This window comes from Argiope bruennichi, chromosome 3 (genome assembly GCF_947563725.1).
Source record: "Argiope bruennichi chromosome 3, qqArgBrue1.1, whole genome shotgun sequence".
NCBI lineage: Eukaryota > Metazoa > Arthropoda > Arachnida > Araneae > Araneidae > Argiope > Argiope bruennichi.
This window is the reverse complement of record NC_079153.1, coordinates 134,525,611-134,549,737: the sequence shown is the minus strand read 5'-3', so window position 1 is coordinate 134,549,737 and position 24,127 is coordinate 134,525,611. Positions and strand designations below refer to the sequence as shown.

General features: G+C 28.6%; 1 protein-coding gene across 1 annotated transcript in view; it reads left to right on the top strand.

The window, feature by feature from the left end:
* LOC129963851 (mucin-17-like) overlaps positions 1-24,127 on the top strand; it is a 155,218-nt gene that overhangs the window by 53,551 nt on the left and 77,540 nt on the right. Inside the window, exon 2 of the mRNA XM_056078427.1 lies at positions 8,128-8,250. Within this exon, the coding sequence (XP_055934402.1) occupies positions 8,128-8,250 (123 nt within the window). The remainder of the gene's footprint in view (positions 1-8,127; positions 8,251-24,127) is intronic.

Below are 24,127 nucleotides of genomic sequence, written 5' to 3'. Positions count from 1 at the left end.
TTGTTTTGCCATTATCATGTTAACTCATATTCGAACAGCTAGACAGATTTCATTTGAATAGAATTTGCTCAAGATGTAATCGAAATCTATAAATTTGGTGTGAAGACCATATACCAGATTTCAGCACTCTACTTTAAAGAGTTTTTGAGATATCTGTATCACACACAGTCGGATAGACATAACGCGAAAAATGTATTTTTTGAACTGAGAGAGATCAGAAACATGGAGATTTGTCCAAATTTCGAATTCGAGTTTTTTGACAATTATGCCTATACTTTTTATACGAGAAAGTAAAAATGAGAAGTCATGAGAAAAAACAAAGAATAAAGAAAGAATCGCATTCAAATTTAATTTAATGTCTGATATTTGACTGGATGATTTTTTAAACATCTAGATCATCTATTAAAATAAAGAAAAATTTCAGCCAATCATCATAAATAAATCAATCACTTTCCAAAAGGTATCTGATTTTGGTCTCATGAGATACCATAATAAAGTTTAAAAGTGGAGATAAGGATTTTAGACATCATAAATAGTTTAAAACAGGACAAATATATTTGTCCTCGTTTAAAACCCTGTCTTTCCTTTAAATGGTTCCTTTATGAATTCGGTTATTTGAACCTTTTTATTAAAATATTTTCTATTCTCATTATTTGTAGTGAGGTTTTCCTATAGAATATATCAATCTAAATATCAGTTTATTACCAAAAGAATTACAGTTTTTTTTCAAATTGATTATTTTTTTGGGGGGAGAGCATTTTTTTATTTTTTTATCGATTTATGAAAATAAGTTTTTTTTTTTTTTTTTTTTTTTTGCAGATTTCGTTTCCATTTAATAGAAAAATAATGAATTCAGCTTTATGACATATTTTTTATCTTGTTTAAGACCAAGAAAACTTCCTTTCTACATTCTTTTGCTTGTTTGCTATATTGTAGAAAGATTTTGTACAAAATTTTATTTGTATTTTGTTGCAAAAATTGCATAGATAGCAATTTTTAAAGTTGAATATTTTATAAAATTTAAGACTTCAATCCATACATTAACAACGTTTTCAATTAACCTGAGATCCTCTAATCTGATGTAGGTTAGTCGAGCCAGTTTAATTATTTATACTAATATCCCATTATCAATATTAGGAACGTTTTGTTATGGTTTTATGGTCTTCATAATTTTGTACCAAGGTCAGATGTGGAAACGTCACCTGAGCCGGTTCCTCACTCTCTAAAATTCAACATGATAGCAGCGGTAGAGTATTTGGGCACAACGGATTTAACATACCTTAGACCATATTACGCGGCGAGTCTTCGTTGGAATTGGGTCTTGAACCCTTCGGTGCCGAATCTGCAATCTTACCACCAGGCCACCGCAGCCCTTTTAGCTTGTCGAGGCTCTATAGTGTATTATTTGCAGAATTGCAGATCCTTGGGACTTGAACTTTTAGTTCTGCATATATTTTTATTATAGAGCCCAATGACTATAAAAATGTAGTTTTTATTGATTAAAAAATCGATTATTAAATGAAATATCGATTTTAGCGTTAAAAAAACTTTGTTTTTTGTATCAAGTTGCTTATTTTAAGCAAACTGTAAGCCTCGTTTATTGAATATATTGATACTACATTGAATATTTTCGTTTGGATTACATTCTAAATTAATGAGGGGGTTTCTATTATCATTATTTTAAATTTCTGGTTAATATAGCAATTTCATAATATAAAAAAGGCAAATTTTTTTTAAGCCAAAAAAGCATAACAGGTGCTAAGAAATAACAGAATAGAATTTCAGACGAAGAAATATTAAAAGTGATATTCTAATCAGGATGTCAAGCTATAAAAAAAGATATCATAATAAATTGAATTTTAAAGTGTTCGTTTAAATTTTCTTTTTGAAATTTTCAGAAAATTATAAAAATGAATATGATAGGATCAACAAGCAGATTCAGCTTCTGCCTGATTAAGAGATCCCTTTTTATCTCAAGCTACCTATTTCACAGAGATGAAAATTCAGCCTCACGGAATGCCACCCATTTTATCACAATTTCCTTCCAGCACTATCATTTGTGGGCAACGATCATCATCAGGGTTAAACCATCAGTTGGAAAAGTTGGAAGCAGGTTAGCCGGAACACGGTTAGGAATGTTTTCCCAGCTGAGAAGTATTGAGGTTAGCAGCGCGCGAGCCCTGTGACACTGACTGGCTGGAAAAAAAAATGAGCGAAAGAAAAGGCTCTATTCTAAATGCTCAACCGAAATTGCAATGGACATTAATGGATTTGTATTAGACATTATGAACTGTATTAGCCATTATGAACATTTGTATTAGGCATTAATGGGTAGACATTATGAACCTTTTTAATACCTAATGGTGTGGAAAAAAAGACCCGTTTACAGACTGTTATTGAATAAGTAGCAATAATAAATCTTATTTAAACAGTATCTGCCACATAGTAAACTATTTAACAAATCAGAAAGTAAACTAACAGAAAGGAAATCAGGTACCTATCAATTATTATTTTTGTTATATAATCTAAAAATAACATAATAATTTGTTATAACAATTTAAAACACACAGGCTTTTAGTAAACGATTATGTCTTTTATAAACATCAGATGAAAAATATCATAAGCTGTTTATTTTGATATGCCATGTTTATCAATAATAATAAATCTTATGTCATGGTCAAATAGACAAATGGTAGTGGAAGAAAAAAATTTCGCTCTATAGGTGCTGACGTATCAATCCTTACAGAAGGCCATTTATTGTGTACGCGTTTCCAATATTACCTCACAACTAATAAGCAATAGGTCACTCAACAAATCACATTACACAATGGATGCTTCATTTGTGGTAATACCGATTTTATTAGCTTCAAATCGGACCATTCTAAGTGTTTTGTAATTCACATAATAGAATGGCCATGGGGGAGAGAGGGAGAAAGAGACAGGAATTAGAAACACTCAGATTATCATTTCAGGAACTGGACATGGAAATGTAAACACAGAAATGAAGTGTTTTGTTTTGATTTTTTAATTTGATTCATAGACAAACTAAATTTGCAGCTGATTGATATACAATTCTTTAAAATGCTCGTCAAGTGATATTTTCAAATCGTTAGAAGACATTATTGGAATTTGTAAAGAATATTTTTTAACTATTCCTTTTAAACATTTGAAATCACTACAGCCAATATTAAATTAGATTGGTGATGAACGATATTTATTTTTTATATATAATAGAATACTTTTTTTTATTCCTTCATTTTGGCTAATTTTATCTTAAGCCTTTGTTAACTTTGAATTTCTTAACATCGAAACAGTTTTTAAAAAGGACTTGTTTATTAAATCCTATTATATCTAAAATAAAAAAAAAAAATGTAATTTTAACTCCTCATCTTTGTTTTGCTTTTATCTTTTAAATTCGATGCACCAAAATTTTATTATGTACTTAATGATTTAAGCAATAACTTTTTCATCATATAAATCATTACGATTGCATTTTATGATTACGTTTTGTCCATTGTGAGCAAAATTACTTAAAAAAATTTTAACTTTTCCATGAAAATGTTTCTTTAATCAAACTTTTTGAATTCAGTCAAATGATCTTTTTTCACTGTCGACTTAAAATTGATCGGTAAGTAATTGATCATTTGTTTCTGTAAGGTACTACATTTTCAAAAAAAAAAAAAAAAAAAAATACATCTTTTCGCCATTAAGAATAAACCTTTTTTTTTTCCCTCGATAAATTTAATTCGATTTTTTTTTACTTGTCTCATTTTGTTTCTGCATAATTTTTTCAATGTTGCACACTTACATCTTTAAAATATCATCAATTTTGTCCTTTTTTTATACTAAGTACGATTAACCGGTTTAATGTCAAAAATAACATGAAGACGACTTTAAGTGAAAGATACATTAGCGAAACTTGAACCAATTCAATGAAAGTCTGATATTAAAGTGATATCAAAAAAGGTTTTTTTTATGATTTATTTTCACAAAGATAATCTAAGGATTTTAAGGTCAATTTAGTCTGGTAATTTCTACAATTCAGTATCGAAATTTAAAAAAGCATATGTTAAGTTTCATATGCTTGGCGTTTATGCAATTTTCATTAAAACTAATTTTTATTTATTTTTTAGCGTAATAGTAGCCGAATCTTCCAAATACATAAAAAAAGTCATATAAGGTTTTTTTACGTGAAATGAATACTTTATTAACTTAATACGTTTTATAATTTTTTTTTGTGATAGAGACAGTTTAGTTGGAAGATTATAAAGAATTCTGTGAATTCGGATTCCAAATAATATTGCCAATTATTTTTAGTAAAGTAGTAATTTCTGTTTTTTTTATTGCAAGCTTTATATTTAATGAATTAAACAACAGAAAAAAAATAATAAAATAGGAAATGAAAACAAAAGCAGAGGATTATTACAATTTGTTTTCCGTGATTGACATATTTTTTTAAAAAGAAACTGAGAGAGTAAAAGCATTCCTCAAAATTAAGTCCTTTTTTATTAATTTTAATATTAATTTAAAATTGTAAATTACTTTAAAAAGTAGTTTTAGAATATAAAGATATTTAGAATATTTAGAATATTATAATTTTACCCAAATTATTTGTAATAATATTAAATAAAATACAATTATCTGATTGTGTTTAGGATTGTTTCATTTACGAGCAATTAATTAGTATAATAAATGAAATCATCCACGAATAATTTAGTTATTCATATTGAATTAAATTGTTTGAATGTTTTAAATATCTATGTTTAACACTATTCTTAGTTCAACAGATATTCATAGTACATATTTATACTAAAATATTAGAAAAAAGTCTGATTAGTGATAAAAAGTGATAATTACATAGGCGAGCATTTTTGAAAAAATTAAAATTCTAATTTTAAAAAAATTGATTTAAACTTCATGTTTGGCAAAACTTTTCTGGCATAAGAAAAGAAAAATACTTTTTGAGGAATTCTTTTCACAACTGAATAAGAAGTCATACTTAATGAAATCACATTTCGTTTAAATTTGCTCATAATAATAATAAGCTTCTGGTCTTCATAGACATTATTTTTGTAGAAAGGATTGTCTATTGAGTATGTAGGGACACTTCTTAAAAAAAATGTATATAATTTTGTAAAGCTGTAAAGGCAAATTAATCTTAAATGCCAAAAATCTTTTCAAAATTACAAATTATCTTGCATCATGATTTCTTGCTAAAGTTTAGAATGGCACATATTTTGCTGGCAAATCCAGAAATGCTTCTTTTTCCCAGCACTAATAAAACAAAAATAACACCAAAGTAACCCAGAAGTCAAATCATCGTGTAACAAATCGCTCCCTTGACAGTAAAATACTATCACTGGCCATATCTTTTGTGACACTGTCCGAAATGGTTTATTGTAATATCTCTTCAAAGATGAATAATGGCATCACCATGTAACTTTCCTCCACAAGACTGCATTCACAATGCATTATGCCAGCAATACCCACAGATGATTGCCCATTTTTTCCAGAGTTGGGCTAAAAAAAATTTGACCGACGGATGATCATTTGCTTGATGATCTTCGTGAGAGGAAACGAGTTTCGGGATGGGAATGGTTAAGATAACAATAGTGTTCGATTCACTTTTCTTGCCAGACCCTGAGAAAGAGCAAGACGGACTTGATCTCTGCTCAATTACCTTTCCAGGAGGGACTCTTTGTTTCGTTTGCTGTAAGCCACCGAAGAAGGGGAGCAAAAGAAAGAGAAAACTGGACAGAATATCGGATCATACATAAGTGAATAGGTCACAGCTAAGTCCCTGGAAAGCTTTCACTTGTTTGATCTTAGCAAAAGCTGATGTTTTCTTTTGTTTGCTTGAGATGTGAGCCGATTGGAGGGGGGGGGGATGTAAAGAAGGTTTATTTTCATCAATCTCTTCTCTTCTTTGAATGCTTTCTTTTTTATTTATTTCTTAGGAGGTATTGATTTAGGTGGCTTTTCGAGAAATACTGTGGATATGTAGTAGAGTGAAGCTAGGATTAGAGCTTTGCTTCTAAGTTTCGCATTGGTATATTAAACAGTGAAGAAATTTCAAGTTGTAAAAATATCTTTTAAGTGTTGATAGATTTGTAAACTATATTTACATTTAACATTCAACTATAAATTTAATAAGTTTTGCATAAACTTAATGTTTACTATTTTTTGAAATTGTCTAAATCTTCAAACAATAAGCAAATAGTAATAAATTATAGTTTAAAAAAATTTCATTGTTTCGTCCAATATGCTTAAAATATAAACTATTTTAAGAATTGTTGAATTCAGATTTTTATAATATTAAAATGATGTATTATTTTTAAATTTGATGGTACATTTTTATTTTATTTTGGCTATTCAGATTTTACTTGAAACTGCATTCAATAACAAAATGTTATATGGCATAAAATAAAGAATGAAAATTCAAATTATTTCCTTATTTGGTTTAATTTAAGAAAAGCAGTTTTATGTATATAAAAATTGCCTATGAGTTAGTGAAATCTGAATTTTTTAAAACAGAATTTAGGAAATAAGTAATATTCTTTTACGTAGGTACCTTCAAATAATGTGTCACTTAATCATATGATTTTGATCTTATCATAGATCACAGAACCAAAAACATTTTACATTCACATCAGTGAAAATTCACTTTTAGTTATTTCCAACTATAAAAAAATAATAATTGATGATAAAAGCCTTTTTTTAACTTTTACAGTAGGAAATATTGTATGAAATTTACATTCAAAACAGTTTATTTTTTATTACTTGTCATTGGTCAGCGGGTTATGAAATAAATATTTCCAACCATAAAGTCAATGATAAGAATGTGTCTTTCAATTCGAAAAAAAACCTTAAATATGAACGCCTGAACATTTTTCAATGAAACATAATATTACAAAGCCTTTAAAATCTGTTAGTGTAAATATTTAATATTTAAATTTTAATATAGAAACAAAATCCCTGCAGTTTAGCCCCATTTTATTTATCTGGTATTATTTCTTTTATTATTAATATATGGATATTATCTCAATTTTTTATCATGGATTTTTTTAAAATTAATTTTTGAATAATTTTCGATAGAAGTGGAAAAAACTATTCCCTCTCATATTTTTAAACCATATGTATGTCATTGATAACACTCCAGTGTATCGTTAGAAGCACAGCTATTCGTTGACAGGTGGATTATCTTCAAAATAACCCATCAAAGAAATTTCCAAAAATAGAAACTTTCCTTTGGAACCTAACTTCCGAAAAAGTTTCTGACAGGTGTGCTTTCTCAGGAAGATTATATCAAACTGCAAAAACAGTTAGTCAATAATTATCTAAAGGGTTTTTCGTGTAGCAGGAGAAATCTTTTAAGACGAATAATAATAATATTTTTTTATCCTAGAAATTTTTTTTATTAACTTCACTTTTTTTATTTCAAATTACTGAAAACTTTGTTTTACTTTCATTATATCTCTTCAATTAATGATTAAAATTTAATATTTATCCATAATACATTTAAAATATATTCATATTTCTCATTGATTTCTAAAACTAATTTTCTTAATGAAAAGAGGTGGAAAAATCTCCGTTGAATTAAGATCTTTCACATGATATATAATCCACATGATATCGCATAACATGATATATAATCAATACGCCATTAAAAATACTTTTAGAAAAGATCTTTTTCATATTTGCTTTATAATTTATATAAATTATTTGTTCTATATGTTTTAAATTTTCTATTGAATATTAAATTTTACTTGCGAAAAAATCCCCTTTATTTACAACAGAAATTACTTCAGCCTTCATCGTCGAGAGCTTCCTAGTTTCTTTAAGTTGGAAAAATAATAATAATAAAAAAATCTGACGAAGAATGAAAACTTTTTAGTTTTTGGTGCTGTTATTAACAAAGCTAGAAAAGAAAAGAAATAGTACACATACGCGAAAATTTCAGCAGAATCAATAATTGGACTTCCTATTTGCTTTATTATATAAATCGTTTGTTCTATGTGTTCTTAATAACAAAACCCAATTGAGATTGAGATGGTCATTTTATAATTTGCTAATTATATCTATGCATTCATTAACTGATTTACTGATATAATTTCTGCTTTTTTACAGTCTCCTCGAGGAGCTCTTGTGACATCAGGACGCATTTCCCATGTAGGACGACGCCGTCTATTTGTATAGAATTATCTCAGGTACGAGATGGCAAGAGAGACTGCCCGGACGGCTCCGATGAAGGTAAGAAGTCACTTTATATAATCGGCTGCAGTGATCTCTCCGAAACTTTCTCGTGTTCTCTCTAATAGAGATGTAATTTGTGTTTTAGTTACTTTTTTCCTCAGCTAAATAATAGAGAATTACAATTGTAGTTACAAAATTTGATATATTCAAGTTATTGTGTTTTTGAGCTATCGCGTTTACATGTTTCTGAAAGTACAGACTGTCGGATGTTCAGCCTGTTATTGAATTTGACTCACACCTAGATAAATACCCTCAATATGGATGTTAAATCTGTGTACCAAATTTTATCCATCTAACTGTTTTCTTTTTGTTCTTATCATGTTAACGTGTATTCGAATAGCTGAACTAGATTTCCTCTGAATAGAATTTCTTCAAAATCTGAGAGATATCTAAAAATGTTCCAACAGGTAGCAATTCAAAGGGATACCCTGTATGTCTAAGGATTTAATAAATGTAAAAATACACAAGTATCAGTCTTAATAACAGAAGAATTGAAGAATATGAAAATAAATTTTTAGATTTCTGAAAGATTCTTGGCTTAAATTGGAATTATTAAATTTATTAAAACAATATCTAATTATTTTCATGCATATTTGTTGAACCAGGATTTTATTCATTATGATTAATCCTCGATATGAAAATAATAACAAAACGGAATAAGAATCCAAGAAATTTTCAGCTTCATGCATATCATAATTGGTCTTAAAAGAAATCACTACCAAATTTTTCAAAAAAAAAAAAAAAAAAAAAAAAAAAAAAACTTAAGTATATTTTCATGAATTTCGTCAAAAAAATGGAAACTAGACCATAATGTAGATGAAATGCTTTTTTTAATGAATAGCTGAAAAATGATGTTGAAAATTTACTTTTACAAAATTTCATCTCATTATTTTGAAAAAATTTCTGAAATCCAAAACTTATAATTAAATACTTTTTAAATGACATGCACGCTTTAGGGTTTTAAATTATCTCGGGGTTTTGTTCTAAGCAAAAATCCTATTAAATGTTTCTTTTTTCGTGGTTTTCTAACTTATAGCAAGAAAAAAGTATAAAAAAAGATCTTTATGCATGGTTAATGTTGCAAATTTTAAGTGGTTGGATGCGCCAATATTTTACATTCTTTTTGCAAAAGGCAAAAGAGTGTAAAATCATCACAACAAAGTCACATCTTTTTTTTTAAAAAAAAACTAAACAAATCCTTTTTACACTTTTTAAATTTTACACTTCTATGGAATGCAACTCAGTGGTTTCATTTAATAAAAGCACAGGCATGATTCTTCAAAGCCGTTTTTCAATAAATCCACATGAAAACTCCTAATGTTTCTAATAATATTTCTCTCTTAAACGTACAAAAATTAAAAATAACTCCCAATAATTTGTATAAATTAAAAATGATTCACAAGATAATTTTTTCAACTCATCAATTGAATGGTAAAATGATTTGAAAAGTATTTTGCAAAGGAAAGAAAAAGAAAATGTTTGAAGCATATTAAACGAAAAGAATGTTATAGTTCTTTAAATATTTGCAATTCTCAGCCTTCTACTTTCTTCTATTCACGGTTATTTGCCTTTAATTTTATCGAAGAAAAGATCTTTTTACCTGTCTCTTGGCGATTTGTAGAATGAACCACTGTTCTTAAAAGTACCAAATTTGGCTCGAACGTATTTTGGAAATTGTGAATACAAAACTCGGAGCCCGTTTTTTAAATTTTACTTTTTTAATGATTGAGTCAAATTGTATCTTCAATATTTAAAGTTTCTTGAGCAGACTGATATCCATGCAAGAGCATAGAATATCTATTCAGTAAAGTGCAAATATTTTGGCGTGGAGAAGATTTGCAGTTCACAATTAGAAAAAATTCTCCTTCCGAAAGTTTTAAGCTTTTAATGAAATAGAGTAAGATGAGTGGTGGCGAGTTACACTTTTCCAACATTTTTGTAAATAGGTACAAGCATAAACATAAAACATATTTTTAGGCATTTTAAAATTTGGAAAACTATCTTTCGATTAGTATTAAATTGTTTTTAATGATATGAAACATTTGGGATGAAACATTTTAATTTTCTTCAAATATGCTTCAATAAATTCAATTAGAATACCATAAATAGAATGAAATACATAATGAAACAACAAATTAAAAAACATTTTTATTGAATTTTAATCAGTTTATAGTTGACGTTATATAATTCTTAACAGTTTACGAGTTATAAATGAATAAATTTAATAAATTTAGGAATGATGTTTCTTTTCCATAAGATTATCCTCTTGTCTAATATTGGATAAAATTATTGAGATCATTGCTTCTTTTTTGATATAAAACTCATTTCTATTATTTTCATGATATTTTTTCGTAAAATATTATGTACGTAAAAAATCACGTTGTTTCAATAATTTAGATTTAAGTTGAAACTCATATTTCATAAATAGCAGGTACAAACTCTAGAACTATCAATGAATAATTCGCTTACAATTCTATCAACAATGTATTTGATTTATTAATTTGCAAAAATTAATTTTGAATTTTTGATAATCTAATTTATAGTGGATGCATCACATTTCATTTTGATTTTGAAACCAAATGTTTCATCAAAAAATTCAGCTAAATTTTTTTGAAAGCATTTTATCTGATTTATAATATTCAGTTATTTTACTCTTCTATTTTATCTGTCACTTTCCGAAAAATAGCAGTTTGTTATGTTCAGATAATTTAATCGGTTTAGTTTAATTAAATATATATTACTTTAATAGCAATACGTGATCCTTTTTAGGGAGACAGAATCTCATAATTTTAATCAGAATTAGGTTGATGAGAATGACATCTAAAATAATCTTTCTCCACACTTCAAACTTTCGTGTCACCTTAGGAAAATTTTATAAGAAATTACTTCTAAGGATATCCATAAAAAATGAAGCAACAATAATGGCTGAACCAGCTGGTCACTGAAGACGGCTTGTACTGAATAAAGTTCCTTCCAATGATTTTCCTCTAAAATAAAATGCCAGAATACAGATATCTTTTCATCCAATATTATCACGACTAATGAAAGAATACCAATAAGCATATTATGAATTATTTATTATAGAAACTATTTTATATAACTACCCTTTTATAAACTATTCTGTGTTAAGAGATCGCTATTGAATCATCCTATTATTCTCAAAATATATTTTTTTATGTTTTAATCCCAGTTTTATCTTCTTCGTATCAATAATTTATTTTAGTGTAATCTACTAAGAACTCATGTAGTTACTTCATTTTATGATATATATTATTGCTATATATACTTTACGTTATTACATATACATTTGCGTTTAGCTTTATATCAGTTTTCTTTTTCAAATTTCTATAATGGTTTCTTTTCCAAAATTGTATAATAATTTTTAAAAAATAAGAATTTCATAATAAAGAGTTGTGAACGACAAAAATTATTGATCTATTAAAATCTATTTACTTATAAATAGACTGTATTAATCAAAAAATGGAGAATATTCGCGATTTTGTAACATTACTTAACAGTTTTGATAGATAATAATTGATCAACAAATTTAAACATTTGAATTGTAAATGTCAAATATGGATTACTATATATCTTTTCATCCTGCATTTCCAGTATAACTAGACCGCAATCTTATAAGTGTTATTACAGCAATAATTTCCTACGGAATTTGATTTTTCATTTCGCAAAGATTATTATCCATTATTCTTTCTCAACTGACAAAAAGTATGGAAATTAGAATACATATATATGTTGAATAGGGTGTGGCTTGAAAAAAAAATGTTTTATTGAAAAAAAAATTAGTTCCACTTTATGTCAATGAATAATTGCCTTAAATAATTAAAAGAGAAATAAAAAGGTCTTATTTGATATCTGTTACTGCTTTTATTATAAAGTGAATACAAGTTATATATCCTACACACTATATGATTTCAACTGAATATTTCCTTTATTTCGCATTTTCTTGAAAGGAAACAGATACTCTCAGATTTCTTTGGCGATTTTTTTCAACAACCCGCAAAATAATCAGTGCCATATCTCTTTACTCAGCAATACCCAAACACATAGACCTATTTATAAACGGTGTGAGGAGTATCCAAAACTGTCCCAAAACAAGAGATTTAATTGAAAGGCATCTCTAGCCAAATGCTAACTTCCGTCATTCTGTACATTATGAAGCAAGCATGCGGGAAGGGGAGAAAAAAGACCCATGGTTGGAGAAGTGTGAAGGTCACGGCATCCCTGTACGAAAAATAGGACCGCGTTTTGTTTTCTTAAATGAATTGATCAAAGGTGAACAATTCGAATCCGTGATTTCCAGGTCAAGGAGCTAAAGAACAGATGAGAGGTACACGAAAAAGAAATACTATACCCTAAATTCTTTTTTAAAATCATTTCAAGACTAATAACCTTATTTTAGCAGCAAATTAAATAGTTATTATGTTTCTCCAAACGAAAAAGGTCACATTCATCATATTCCAGCCACTCACTGGCTCGGAATTGTTTTAACTAAGAAATCTATTTCAGATGGTTCAATAGATAATTATTCAAAAACAACAACAACATAGAAATCAAATGCTTGTTTTTGCATATAGGTAATAAATTCCAGCCTATGAATAATGCATAATTATATTATTATATTTTAGCATACCCTAGTTTCATGATTAAAATATCTGCATATTGTGGATAACTCGAATTAGTATATATATTTTTTCCCAAAGAATTTAGGTATAGCACATAAATCACCACATGTTTCTCACAAATAGAAACTGAGAAACAGATAATTAATTTGAATCACATTTCTACTCCCCAACTTCATAATACAATAATCCCAAAATGCTCCTCTTGTATGAAGACTTCATACAATAATGTATTATATTTTTGAACTAGCGGTAATAATTTCCCCACCACTTTCTCACATTCTCTCCAATAAAACTGTTATCCCCTTCTTCTTGCATAAATTTGTGGACCTTGGGGAAAGCCTTGAATGGCATGAATGCTCAGATTTTTATTTTCAGGGTTCTATACATGAGAGTAGTATGTCTCATATTGTAGTAAAAAAACATTTCTTGTGCATTAATTGCATGTTATTGGCGAACAATAGTTATGAAAAATAGATACTTGGTAAATTTTCTTTCTTTTAGCGATTATTCGTCAAAAGAAACCCGCAGTTTTATGTGGGGGAAAGGAAATAAGACCTTCATTGAAGAGTAACCGAGAAAGAGTCGATGAGGGGTGGGGCATTCCCATTGGTTTGCATCGCTGCGTTTACCAATCCATATTTTGTCGAGCCCTCTCCTAAGACATAAAATTCTTTCATCCCTTTATGAGCCATGAATCTCTTTCAAAGCTTCGGGTTTTGACTATTATTATGAATATATTTTCAACTATCACCTACAAGTTTCTTTCTTTAACGCTGTAATTCTTTTTTTTATATTGTTGTAAAAGTATGCCTCAATCCTTCAAAAATCATATAACTGCTAAAAATAGTCAAGAAGAAACATTTTAACTAAACTATCTTCAAAGAATAAAATTGTTTCCTGCCTTTGTTAAAACCTTCGAGTTTTCTACCATGATTCTGAATATATTTTCTACTATCACCCACAAGTTTCTTTAACGGAGTAATTCATTTTCGGCATCATTGTAAAAGTATGTCTGAATTCTTTAGAAATCATATAGTTATTAAAAATAGTCGAGGAGAAGTTTAAAAATTTCAATATCCATACTATTCCTTTATTTGCATACTGCAATTATGTTCTAAGGTCTTTTGATTATTAATAACATATTTATTAGTACGTTACAATTAAGGCTTAGGACCTTTTGTAAACGGATTGTTTCCATACTTTTTTTTAAGATGAAATATCTGAGTTAATTATTATAAGTTTAAGTATGCTTAAATTATATAAAACATATATTTTTTAAATCATTATATTGCAATCGGCAGTAATATTAAATCAGTTAATAAATTTTGTGGTTTGCGAGAAGCTCGGGCATTCATACGTACTTTTGTCAATTTTACACTTTTATTCTTCGGTTATAATGCTAAAAATATGAAGATAAAATATTAACGGTTTAAGTTATTCAGAAATGAACAGAGTGTGAACTTTTTTTATGATGAAATAATTGTTTAATGTTAAAAAGAGCAAGTAATCATCTTGTTTGAACAAAACACTTTTTGCGTTTGAAAGCATTATGTGATGCTCCAAATGAAATGTGTAAAAATGTGCTTTATTTGTTGAACAATGGATTTAAGCATTGACAAAACATTTGGATGATATTTGCATAGAACAATTTTTTATTAGTGTAACAAGAAACTATTACTTTAAATCATCTTATTTCAAGTAAATTGATGCATAAAAAATAGAACTTTACAAAATATGACTAAAACGAGATCATAATATATCCACAAAGACGAAGAGCATAGATGAAAAAAAAAAAAAAAAAAAAAAAACAGAAAAGCATATTCAAACTAGAAAAATGTCTTTTTTTTTAAAAAAATAATTCTCGTTATTTCTACATCATCATCATTGAAACTAATGAATCACAATGAAGGTGAATTTTTGGCATAACGTTGTTTCACTTAACTATTTGGCAAAAAATCTTGGCAAGAAATTATCCATCTCTGAAACTATTATTTTTAATTATGTTCACAGTAATCAAATCAGAATATATTAGGTACTTGATATGCTAATTATGAATATATAAATAACGTTTATATAACATTTTTAAAACTAATGTTTCTTTTAAAATAACTTAGGAATTTCAGTGTTATCAAAAGGAAGTTATTCCTTATAAGTTGATTATCACTAAAATTCAGTTTTGAATCCATTTAAAGATTACAAATCTCAATGTAATATTAACCTTTTAAGCTAAGATTTATTCGCTTTTCGTTCCTTTTCTAAATAAAAGAACTGATTGAAATAACTCTCCCTCCTAAATGAGATATATCTTCTAAATTCTTGCATTCAGGGCAAGAAGTAAACTATTCAGGTCAAATTCGCGTGGACCGGACTACTTCGACCTTGCCAGTTAAATACATAAAAAGTACGCAATTTTTCGGACATTTTTGATGTAATCTTTGGAATAAGATTTAGTTTGCGCTGAAAATACATTACTTCCTATCTTAAAGGCATTACCAAGAAATGTCTTAAGCAATTTGATCATTGTAATGATAGTTTACCTATTCAGGAGATAAACAAAATGTTTCTACACTTTCTTTTGTCATTAAAGGTTATATAAGATCATGATAAGTATCATTCTAATTTTTACACTTGGCTAAAATCAATATTTCTATTGATTTAGCCAATATTTGAACATTGGTTAAAGCCATCTGATTACCAATGGTTTTAAATGGTTTAGACGAATGGTTAAAATTCCATTATTCAGAAAAGTGAAGTAATGACTCTTTGTATTGCCAATATAAATAAAAAAATTGAAAAATAAAATAATCCTTCAATAAATTATTGCTAAAACGGGTCAAAATTCACTATGTAAACGAAACCACATTTTAAATTTAAAGGACCGCATTTTTACAATCAAATAATTTAGAAACTCATTCTTTTAATGTAAAAAGTAAGTATCGAAGTATCTGCGTATCGTAACTATTATTGTTTGGTCAGTTAAATTGACAGTAGGACGTTGAGAGTGTGTTGTTTATGCAGTTGGTATTGAATGACGGACATCACAGCATTTTGTGCTGTTCAATTTCTCAAAAATGAACTGGATGAGGCTCTTATTTTATATACATTTTGATTCAAATGCGGAATATATCTGCATAATGGGTGACATAAAGTTATGTTCTAATCTAATTGTTACAAACTGATTATTAATTTGTTACTATTACAAATTTATTATTCATTTGTAGCATTTTGTAGAAACAGTATAGTACAAAAAGTGTGAGGAAAGTATTCCTTACAAAAGTATGTTGGTAAAGATGTAAAAATGGTACAAATGCTATGTACTTACTATTAAATATAAGAAATATGAATGAAGATGAAAATAAAGATAATGAGTGAAGTCTATCTATCCGGCTGCTCGAATATAAGTTAACACGGTAGCTACAAAATGAAGAGAGTTAAATAAAAAGTAGTGTAGACATTTGTAATCTAATTCTTTAACATCTGTAGTGTAGACCCTTGTGAAATTTTGAGTCGAATCCAACCGGGCGTTGAACGCCTGTCAATCTGTACTTTCAGAAACATATAAACATGATAAATCTAAAATGCAATGACTTAAATGTATCAAATTTTGTACGTGATTTTGTGTTTACATACTTAGTTCTGTGTCAAATGTTTGCTTCAATCGCTTGTAAAAAACGGATCTAAAATACAAATTTGATTTACGGGTACTATTAACAGCAAGATAGGAATGAACTCTCGCCAAGGCTAGATTCAGTAAAAATGCTAATTCACACCAAAAGTTAATATTCCGATATAATAAATATTGCATGATAATGCAATGTAAGGCGTTTTCTAGTGCAATATCTTTATTAAAGAGAATGCGAGAAAGTTCTTGAGAGACCCATGTTGTTGGTTCGTTTAACAAAAATAAGTAAATGTTTATAAAACAGTTTATACAATTTCACTAATTTAATTTATTTGTTTTGTAAGTGTTTATGTCGATTCTTTACTCTTCAACTTTATTAGAAAAACCGTAGTTTACACAAGCTGGAATCCCAATGAGTCTAATTCAGGTGTTGTTATTCTTTGCTATTTTTTCTAGTAATCCCGGAACATCGCAAAAAAATATATATATAAATATGTAAAACTTTTCAAGCATTTAGAAATAAACACTATAGAAAGTTTCCATACTATATTCCAGTTATACACTTTCCATATCAAGAATTTTCAATTCCCTGAAAAATGGTCTTAAACAAATTATCTCTGGTATTTTGTGAAATAAAAAAAATCCTCATTTGTGAATAAAACAGGTGCTTGTTACCAATAATGTGGCCAATGAAGCAGACAGAGATACTTGACAAACCGTTAACTGGATTGAGGCGAAAAAGTGCGAACAAATAAAAAGATTTCACTCGCTTAGTAATGTAGTTTGGAAAAAAAAGTTTGTAAAAAAAAGAAAAAAAAAAAAAAGAATTTAGATGGATTACAATTTTCTTTCTTCTGAAAACTTGAAGGTGAAAACCAATTTTCAACTCCGAAATCGCAAAGTAATCTCTCTTGAAAATCATGGTCAATATTACATTTAACTAGATAAGATTTGGGTCCATGGGATTCAATGATCTGTGTCATTTCGAATGTTTCTTTTTGTCTTGCTTTAACTTTCCTGGAAGAATTTTCTTCTTTTTTTTTTACTTAAGAAATACGAATTTTATTAAAATTTGCAGCACCAATTTAAGATTTAACTAAAGTTTAACTAATTCCTGTGAGTTCATTGCCGCGGTGGTTTGGTGGTAAGGTCTCGGTTGCGGAACTTGAGACCCGATTTCACCGCAGAACCGTCATGTAAGCGTGTCTGGTGAATGCAAAATCCGTTGGGTCCACACGCCCTCCCGCTGATGTGGTGTGAAAGTTGGGAGAGGGAAGTGTCAGCTCAGGCGTCGTCCTCGTCATCTGACCTCGGTTCGAAATGACGAGATCTGTCCCAAAATAGCCCTTGTGATGCTTTAAAACGGGACGTTAATGTAACTAAACTAAATCCGGTAAGTTCATCTAGAAGAGTAGAAATAACCATTTAAGTATACACCTATTTTGCAGGTGGAGAGAAACTGTAGAATAGCTGTTGTAGGTGTGTTTTTCTTGCCCACTTATATGTGCATATTTTATTTCACAATCTTTTTTATAATAGATACATATATATCAACACAATTCTATTAATGAAACCTTTTATTTATTTGTAAGTTTTGTTTTTGAATTTTTAAAGAAATGTGCATTGAAAATTCTTTTTTAAGTAGTATCAAATATATTTCTGGAATTCACGATGCATTAGAATTAATTTTTAGCCTGATAATTCCTGAGATAGAAAAAAGGATAATGAAACAGCTTCGAGTACTTTGAAAATTGAGTTCTCTGAACAAAATATTAGTATTTATTAGAGATATTCTTAATAATATGTCCCACACCAAAACATGAAAATTTAAAATTACAAGTATGAGTTTTAAAATTAATTTTATTAGAAAAAAATTGAATATATAAATGAAATTTTTAAACAACAATTTCAAATCAATTATATGAGATACTTCTTTAAACAGCTAGAAAATGTGTCGGCTGCCCTGTTAACTGTATTTCAGATTTGATCACGGATAAATTAAAGGAAGTTGTAGAAGAAAATATCATACACATTGATAGCGTCATTAAGAAAAAATAATTGTTTGTTGTATTTAAATGTAAACACATTAAAAATTTGGTTTTTATGTAATGGGGTCTTCCCTATTCATAAAGTTCACTCAACACTCAATTGAAAACTAATCATTAAAAGAAAATTGAAACAAATATAAATCGTCTAATAGAAAAAAAAAGTGCAATGCCAAATACAAAGAAAAAAAACCTATTAACATTAATAATTTAATTTATTCCATGTAGGAAAGCAATAATAAATCTTCATTATTTATAATAAGAAAAATTACAGATGTCAGCTCATTATTTCTTTTTTCCTTATATTATTATTTATTCATGTTTAGGTTTATTCACACACCAATACATTACTTAATTTAAACTTTAAAAAAACTATCTTAGTTGCTAAATGCTGAAACAGAAGTTGAAGGCAGTTATGTCCAATAATGTCGCAGGCTGGAAGAACAGGGATACTTTTAACTTCGCCAAGCTTTAGAAAAGGCAGTGAACATTGATAACTAATTATTTTCGCCATTTGTGTACAGCGAATCTAGCGTTTTGAATATATTTTAAAAAGATGCATCATTTTAATTCACTTATTTTGGTTAGTTACAAATTTAAAAAAAATATGGATTTGTGTGATATTTACCATAAGCTATTTTAATTCGGCCACTTATTTGGCACAGCATTTATAGTAAATGATGAGAATTGATAAATTATGACATCTACAAAGACATACATCACATTAAAAGCAGCAAACATTTCTATTTCAATACTATGTGCCTTCTTAAATCCTTATACTCTTTCCATGTTTTTTTCCCCCGTTGCTTTAAAGTAATAGGAAATTATAACTTTTTAAACATTTTAATTACTTAAATATATAAAAATAGATGCAATGTAATTATTTTTTTATCCATTGAATACGCTCCGATAATAGAATTAATTAAAAAACTTTTTAAACTACATTAACTTATTAGCGGAAAGGCTTCGAAATGGTAGTTTTTCTCTTCTCCTTCTGACTTACCGATCTTTTATTCGCATTTCTCTGTTCTGTTTCAACCTACGAAAAGCGGAAGCAAAGTATAAGAAGCTTTAGGTCCTAGATAGGAAAAAAAAACCTCACCAGGAAGTTAAAAAGGGGAAAATGTTTGTTCTCGAGATAAATATATATAAATAAAAAAAAAAAAAATAAAAAATAAAAAAAAAACTAACGCCTACTAATTTGCGTTTTAACGTTGTTTCCTTATGTAAAACTGTTTTGGAAATTAATTCGAAGTGCCTGAAAACTATTGCTTTATTTGAACCATGGCAAATATATGTTTGTTCATATCTATATTTTGTCAGAATATTTTAAACAATAGACGTTGTGTATTCTGAAATGATATTTACAAACAATGCGGTTTCTAGAAGATTTGTGTTTATTACTTTCCATTAAAAATAACATAAATTCAAATATGCAAACCAAATAATTTTTTTAGAGATAAAATAATTGTGTGCTAGATTAGTAAATAATCAGTTTCAATAAAGACAAAAATAGTTTCGGTTTATTTACTTTTAACTTTGAATAGATTATATATATATATATATATATATATATATATATATATATATATATATATATATATATATATATATATATAGTTTTAGTGTAAACTTTTCTCATTTAATTGTATTTGCATGAATTTCTTTTATTTGTATATCTATATATTGCATGTTTAAACAGTTCTTTTTTTGTTTATATCAGAAAAGCTTCAAACATGATAAGATATATGGGTTTGGAATTTATAAACAAATACAAGTTTCAGCAAAAATTTGAATTTTTATCATTCAATTTCAGATTTATTTTTTTCAGCATTGTTTTACAGTATTCGCATTTATTTCTTCTTGATAAAGATAATGTTCTCTATTAACTAAAACTTTCCACTGAGTTTTATGTTTTTTGTCAACGGAGCCTTTTTCTAATACTTGTTTTGTCGTTATATTGAATTTGAGATGAATGATTCATATAATACAAAATAATATACCTAGTTTCATGAAAATACTGCACTCTCTCTATATATTACTAACATGCATTTTCAAGCTTAGTCTTCCTTATAAAGGTTTTAATTCAAAAATAAAATAAAATCGGAATGAAACAAATTGTATCGTTCTGAAATGATATGAAAATGGTAATGATTTTTATTCTCTGACTATTACCAGAACAATAGAAATTTTTGGACCATTTACCATGTGAATAATATCATGTACAATAAGCAACACACTCACACACACTCATTTATACGCACACACGCACATTCACTCACTAACACACAGATATTCTCTCTCTCTCACGCACACGCACATTCACTCACTAACACACAGATATTCTCTCTCTCTCACGCACACGCACATTCACTCACTAACACACAGATATTCTCTCTCTCTCACGCACACGCACATGTTACACACACTCACTCATATATACACTAACTCACACACAGACAGTCACTCATACATACAATAACTGACACACACACTTACTCTTACATACAAACTCGCACGCACACACACACACACACACACATACACACACACACACACACACACACACACACACACGCACACACATACACACACACACACACACACACACACACACACGCACACACGCACACACTTATTGTCCTATTATGAAAGTTGAAATCCTCAACCCCTTACAACATTTCATTCAATAATAGATAGTTCCGAAAACACTTTCCAAGCATAATACTGACCCCCCCCCCCCCAAAAAAAAAAAAAAACTGCTTCTAGATAAATTGCCAGATGGATGTGTTCTATCTCAAAGGAAAACGTCTTTATACGTGATGAGGAAATCGAGGAGATCCCCGAACTGTGGGCCCTCGGGGGAGAGCACTTCGAGGTGCTCTGGTTAATGTTCCAAAACACATCATGTCATGAATGACCTGGGGGCTTTCCGCTGCTCCACCAAACGATATCCTAGATCAATCAGATTATCGAGATCGATCCTTTTAGAGAGTAGAAGAAAAAGATAACTGGACTCGTCATCCCAGATATTTTTTTCACTGAAAAGAAAGTCATCTAGCCTCTGCAAGTAGGCCAGCAATAGCAGCTGAAATATGAAATGGATTTATAAATGGATTTTCGGGTTCCAATTTGCTTTAATGATTCGAATAGTAAATTTAGCAAATGTGATATTTGTTTTATTTTATTTATTGAGAATTCATAATCATGTTCCTCCTGAAGTGAAATTGTGAATCATTTATTCTACGAGTAAATGGAAGCATAGATTGCGAACATTATTTGAAATGGAAAATAATAAATCTAGGTTGGAAATGATTACGGATGCTCTGTTGCTGCTAGCCGTTGGTACCATTCATTCAATATGCTATTTTGTTACAATTGATTATACCTAGATCTATAACTCTCATAAAATTGCTTCATTAATATGTTAGCTTTATGATGATGTTTCAGGATAATACTGAATATTCCAAAAAATAATGCATATGCAAATGAAATGTGTAGGAAGCTACCCAGCCATTTTCGGCCTTGAATGTAGCTATAAAAATTACTCGAAATTGAGTTTTATCTGTGTTCCATTTGTTCCTTATGTGCATGTAATAGGTCATTCAGTTATTAGATAGCGAATTTTATGAATGAACCTGGAACATTGAATCAGTCGAAATGAGCTGATGAAAATTATGTGCTTTGTTGTACCTACATTTTTTTAAAAATAAAAGCAATTCAGTTTAAATTATTGTAATAAAATAAGCAGCTGCAATAAAATCAGCACAATGTTGGAAGGAGTAGCAATACAAAACGGCTGCAAAAGCCCTTTACAATGCAATCCTATGAATCGGATGTTGCCAATAAGATATAATGGTTGTGACATCTAGCGGTGATAATGTAATTTAAAGCATTATATAGAAGACGAAGTAAAAAGAATACTATTAGGAAAAAAGATAATCAACAACAAAAATGCACTTTAGAAAGGTTAGTCAAAAAATCTCGATTTTATATAATAATGCTTTATACGACTTTTAACCGTTGATTTCTAAAAAATTGTGAGAAATCAATCAAATTTTTCAATGATAGCAATAGATTAGCAGGGAATATTTATGCCAGTAAATTTGATGATTGTCTTATATTAAACACAGATGAGTGATTTAATTTCAAACCTTATGATCCATAAGCGCATCAATCATGAGATTTTCATATTAAATTCTTGTTTTGGATGACAGTAAGCATATTAAGTTCTGTTTCAGATAATCAACTCTATGTACGTTTGGGTAAAAAAATTATATTTTAGGGATTGAACAATATAGCAAATAAGCCACTCATAGTTCCTTCATGCAATTTGTTCTTCATTTCAAGCAAGAATGGCAATGCTTTTTATGTCAATCGTTTAGAAAGATTTCTGTTCAATAAGCAAATTAGAATAGTCAATGATTTCAAGAGATTCGAATTACCAATCATTGCCTGTTTCAAGAGGCATTTTGAATGCATGTAGTTCATATGTCATATCGAATTCCCCAGAGTGCTGATGGAGAGGTCGAGCGTAATGTCCATTTGGGCCTTGAATTTCAAATGAATGTCTCAGATCTGGCGTGTACGTAACAGTTACCGCATTCCCTCCACTGACCCACAGTTGAGGCGTTTGCGATACAAATCAAATCTGCTCCAAACAAGGTCGAATTCAGCTTGACGGCCGATTGCCATTCAAAGAGCCTGCTGCCTTCGCAACTTGTTTCACAACGTAAAAGTCTCGTTTAGGGGTAGGTGGATATCTATAAGTTGCGTTTTGTTTCAAGCTGTGAGTATTTGAATTAAAAAATACAAAGCCTTTTAAAAGAACAACTTTTTAGTAAACAAAAAACTCTAATCACGTACACACAGATTTTGTGTTGCAAACTTTTCAAGAAAGTCCTTGAAAAGTTGAAATACTAACTTACGGTATCTTGAGGAATTCGATTTTAGTCTATGTGTTGTTTCAAATGACTCAAATATGTATTTTATTGTGAGCATTTATTCTTTTATTGATGATAAAATACTATTACATTGGTGCAGCCTTAAATAATAATAATAATAATAAAAAATTATGCATGTAAAAAAAAAAGCAGTGGTGCCAGTATGTTATTTGAATTTCACTTGCAGAAAAGTATTTTCTTTTAACAAATCCATAATAAATGTAAAAAAGGCACGAAATCTTACGTTTAGATTGATATGAGTGGTTGTATAGACAAATAAAATATTACATTTAATCCCATCTCAAGCTATCTATTTTTGATTTAACGGTGCACGTTCATAAAAATCCGTAAAATGCAACATTCGCGTTCAGATTTCATTCTTTACTAACATTTCAAATATTATCGCAGTCATTAATCTATTTTGATTATTTGGTTTTTGATTTTTTTAAATTTAGTTAATTTAATTTCACATAAAATAGGATAAGAATATTGTGAAATAATTTCATAAAATATATTTCCTATCTTTATAAAACCAATTTAATCAATTAGAAATTTTCAGATGGAAGTTATGGGGAAAAAAAAACAACAAAAAAAAACACCTCTTCTATCAAATAAGATGATTTT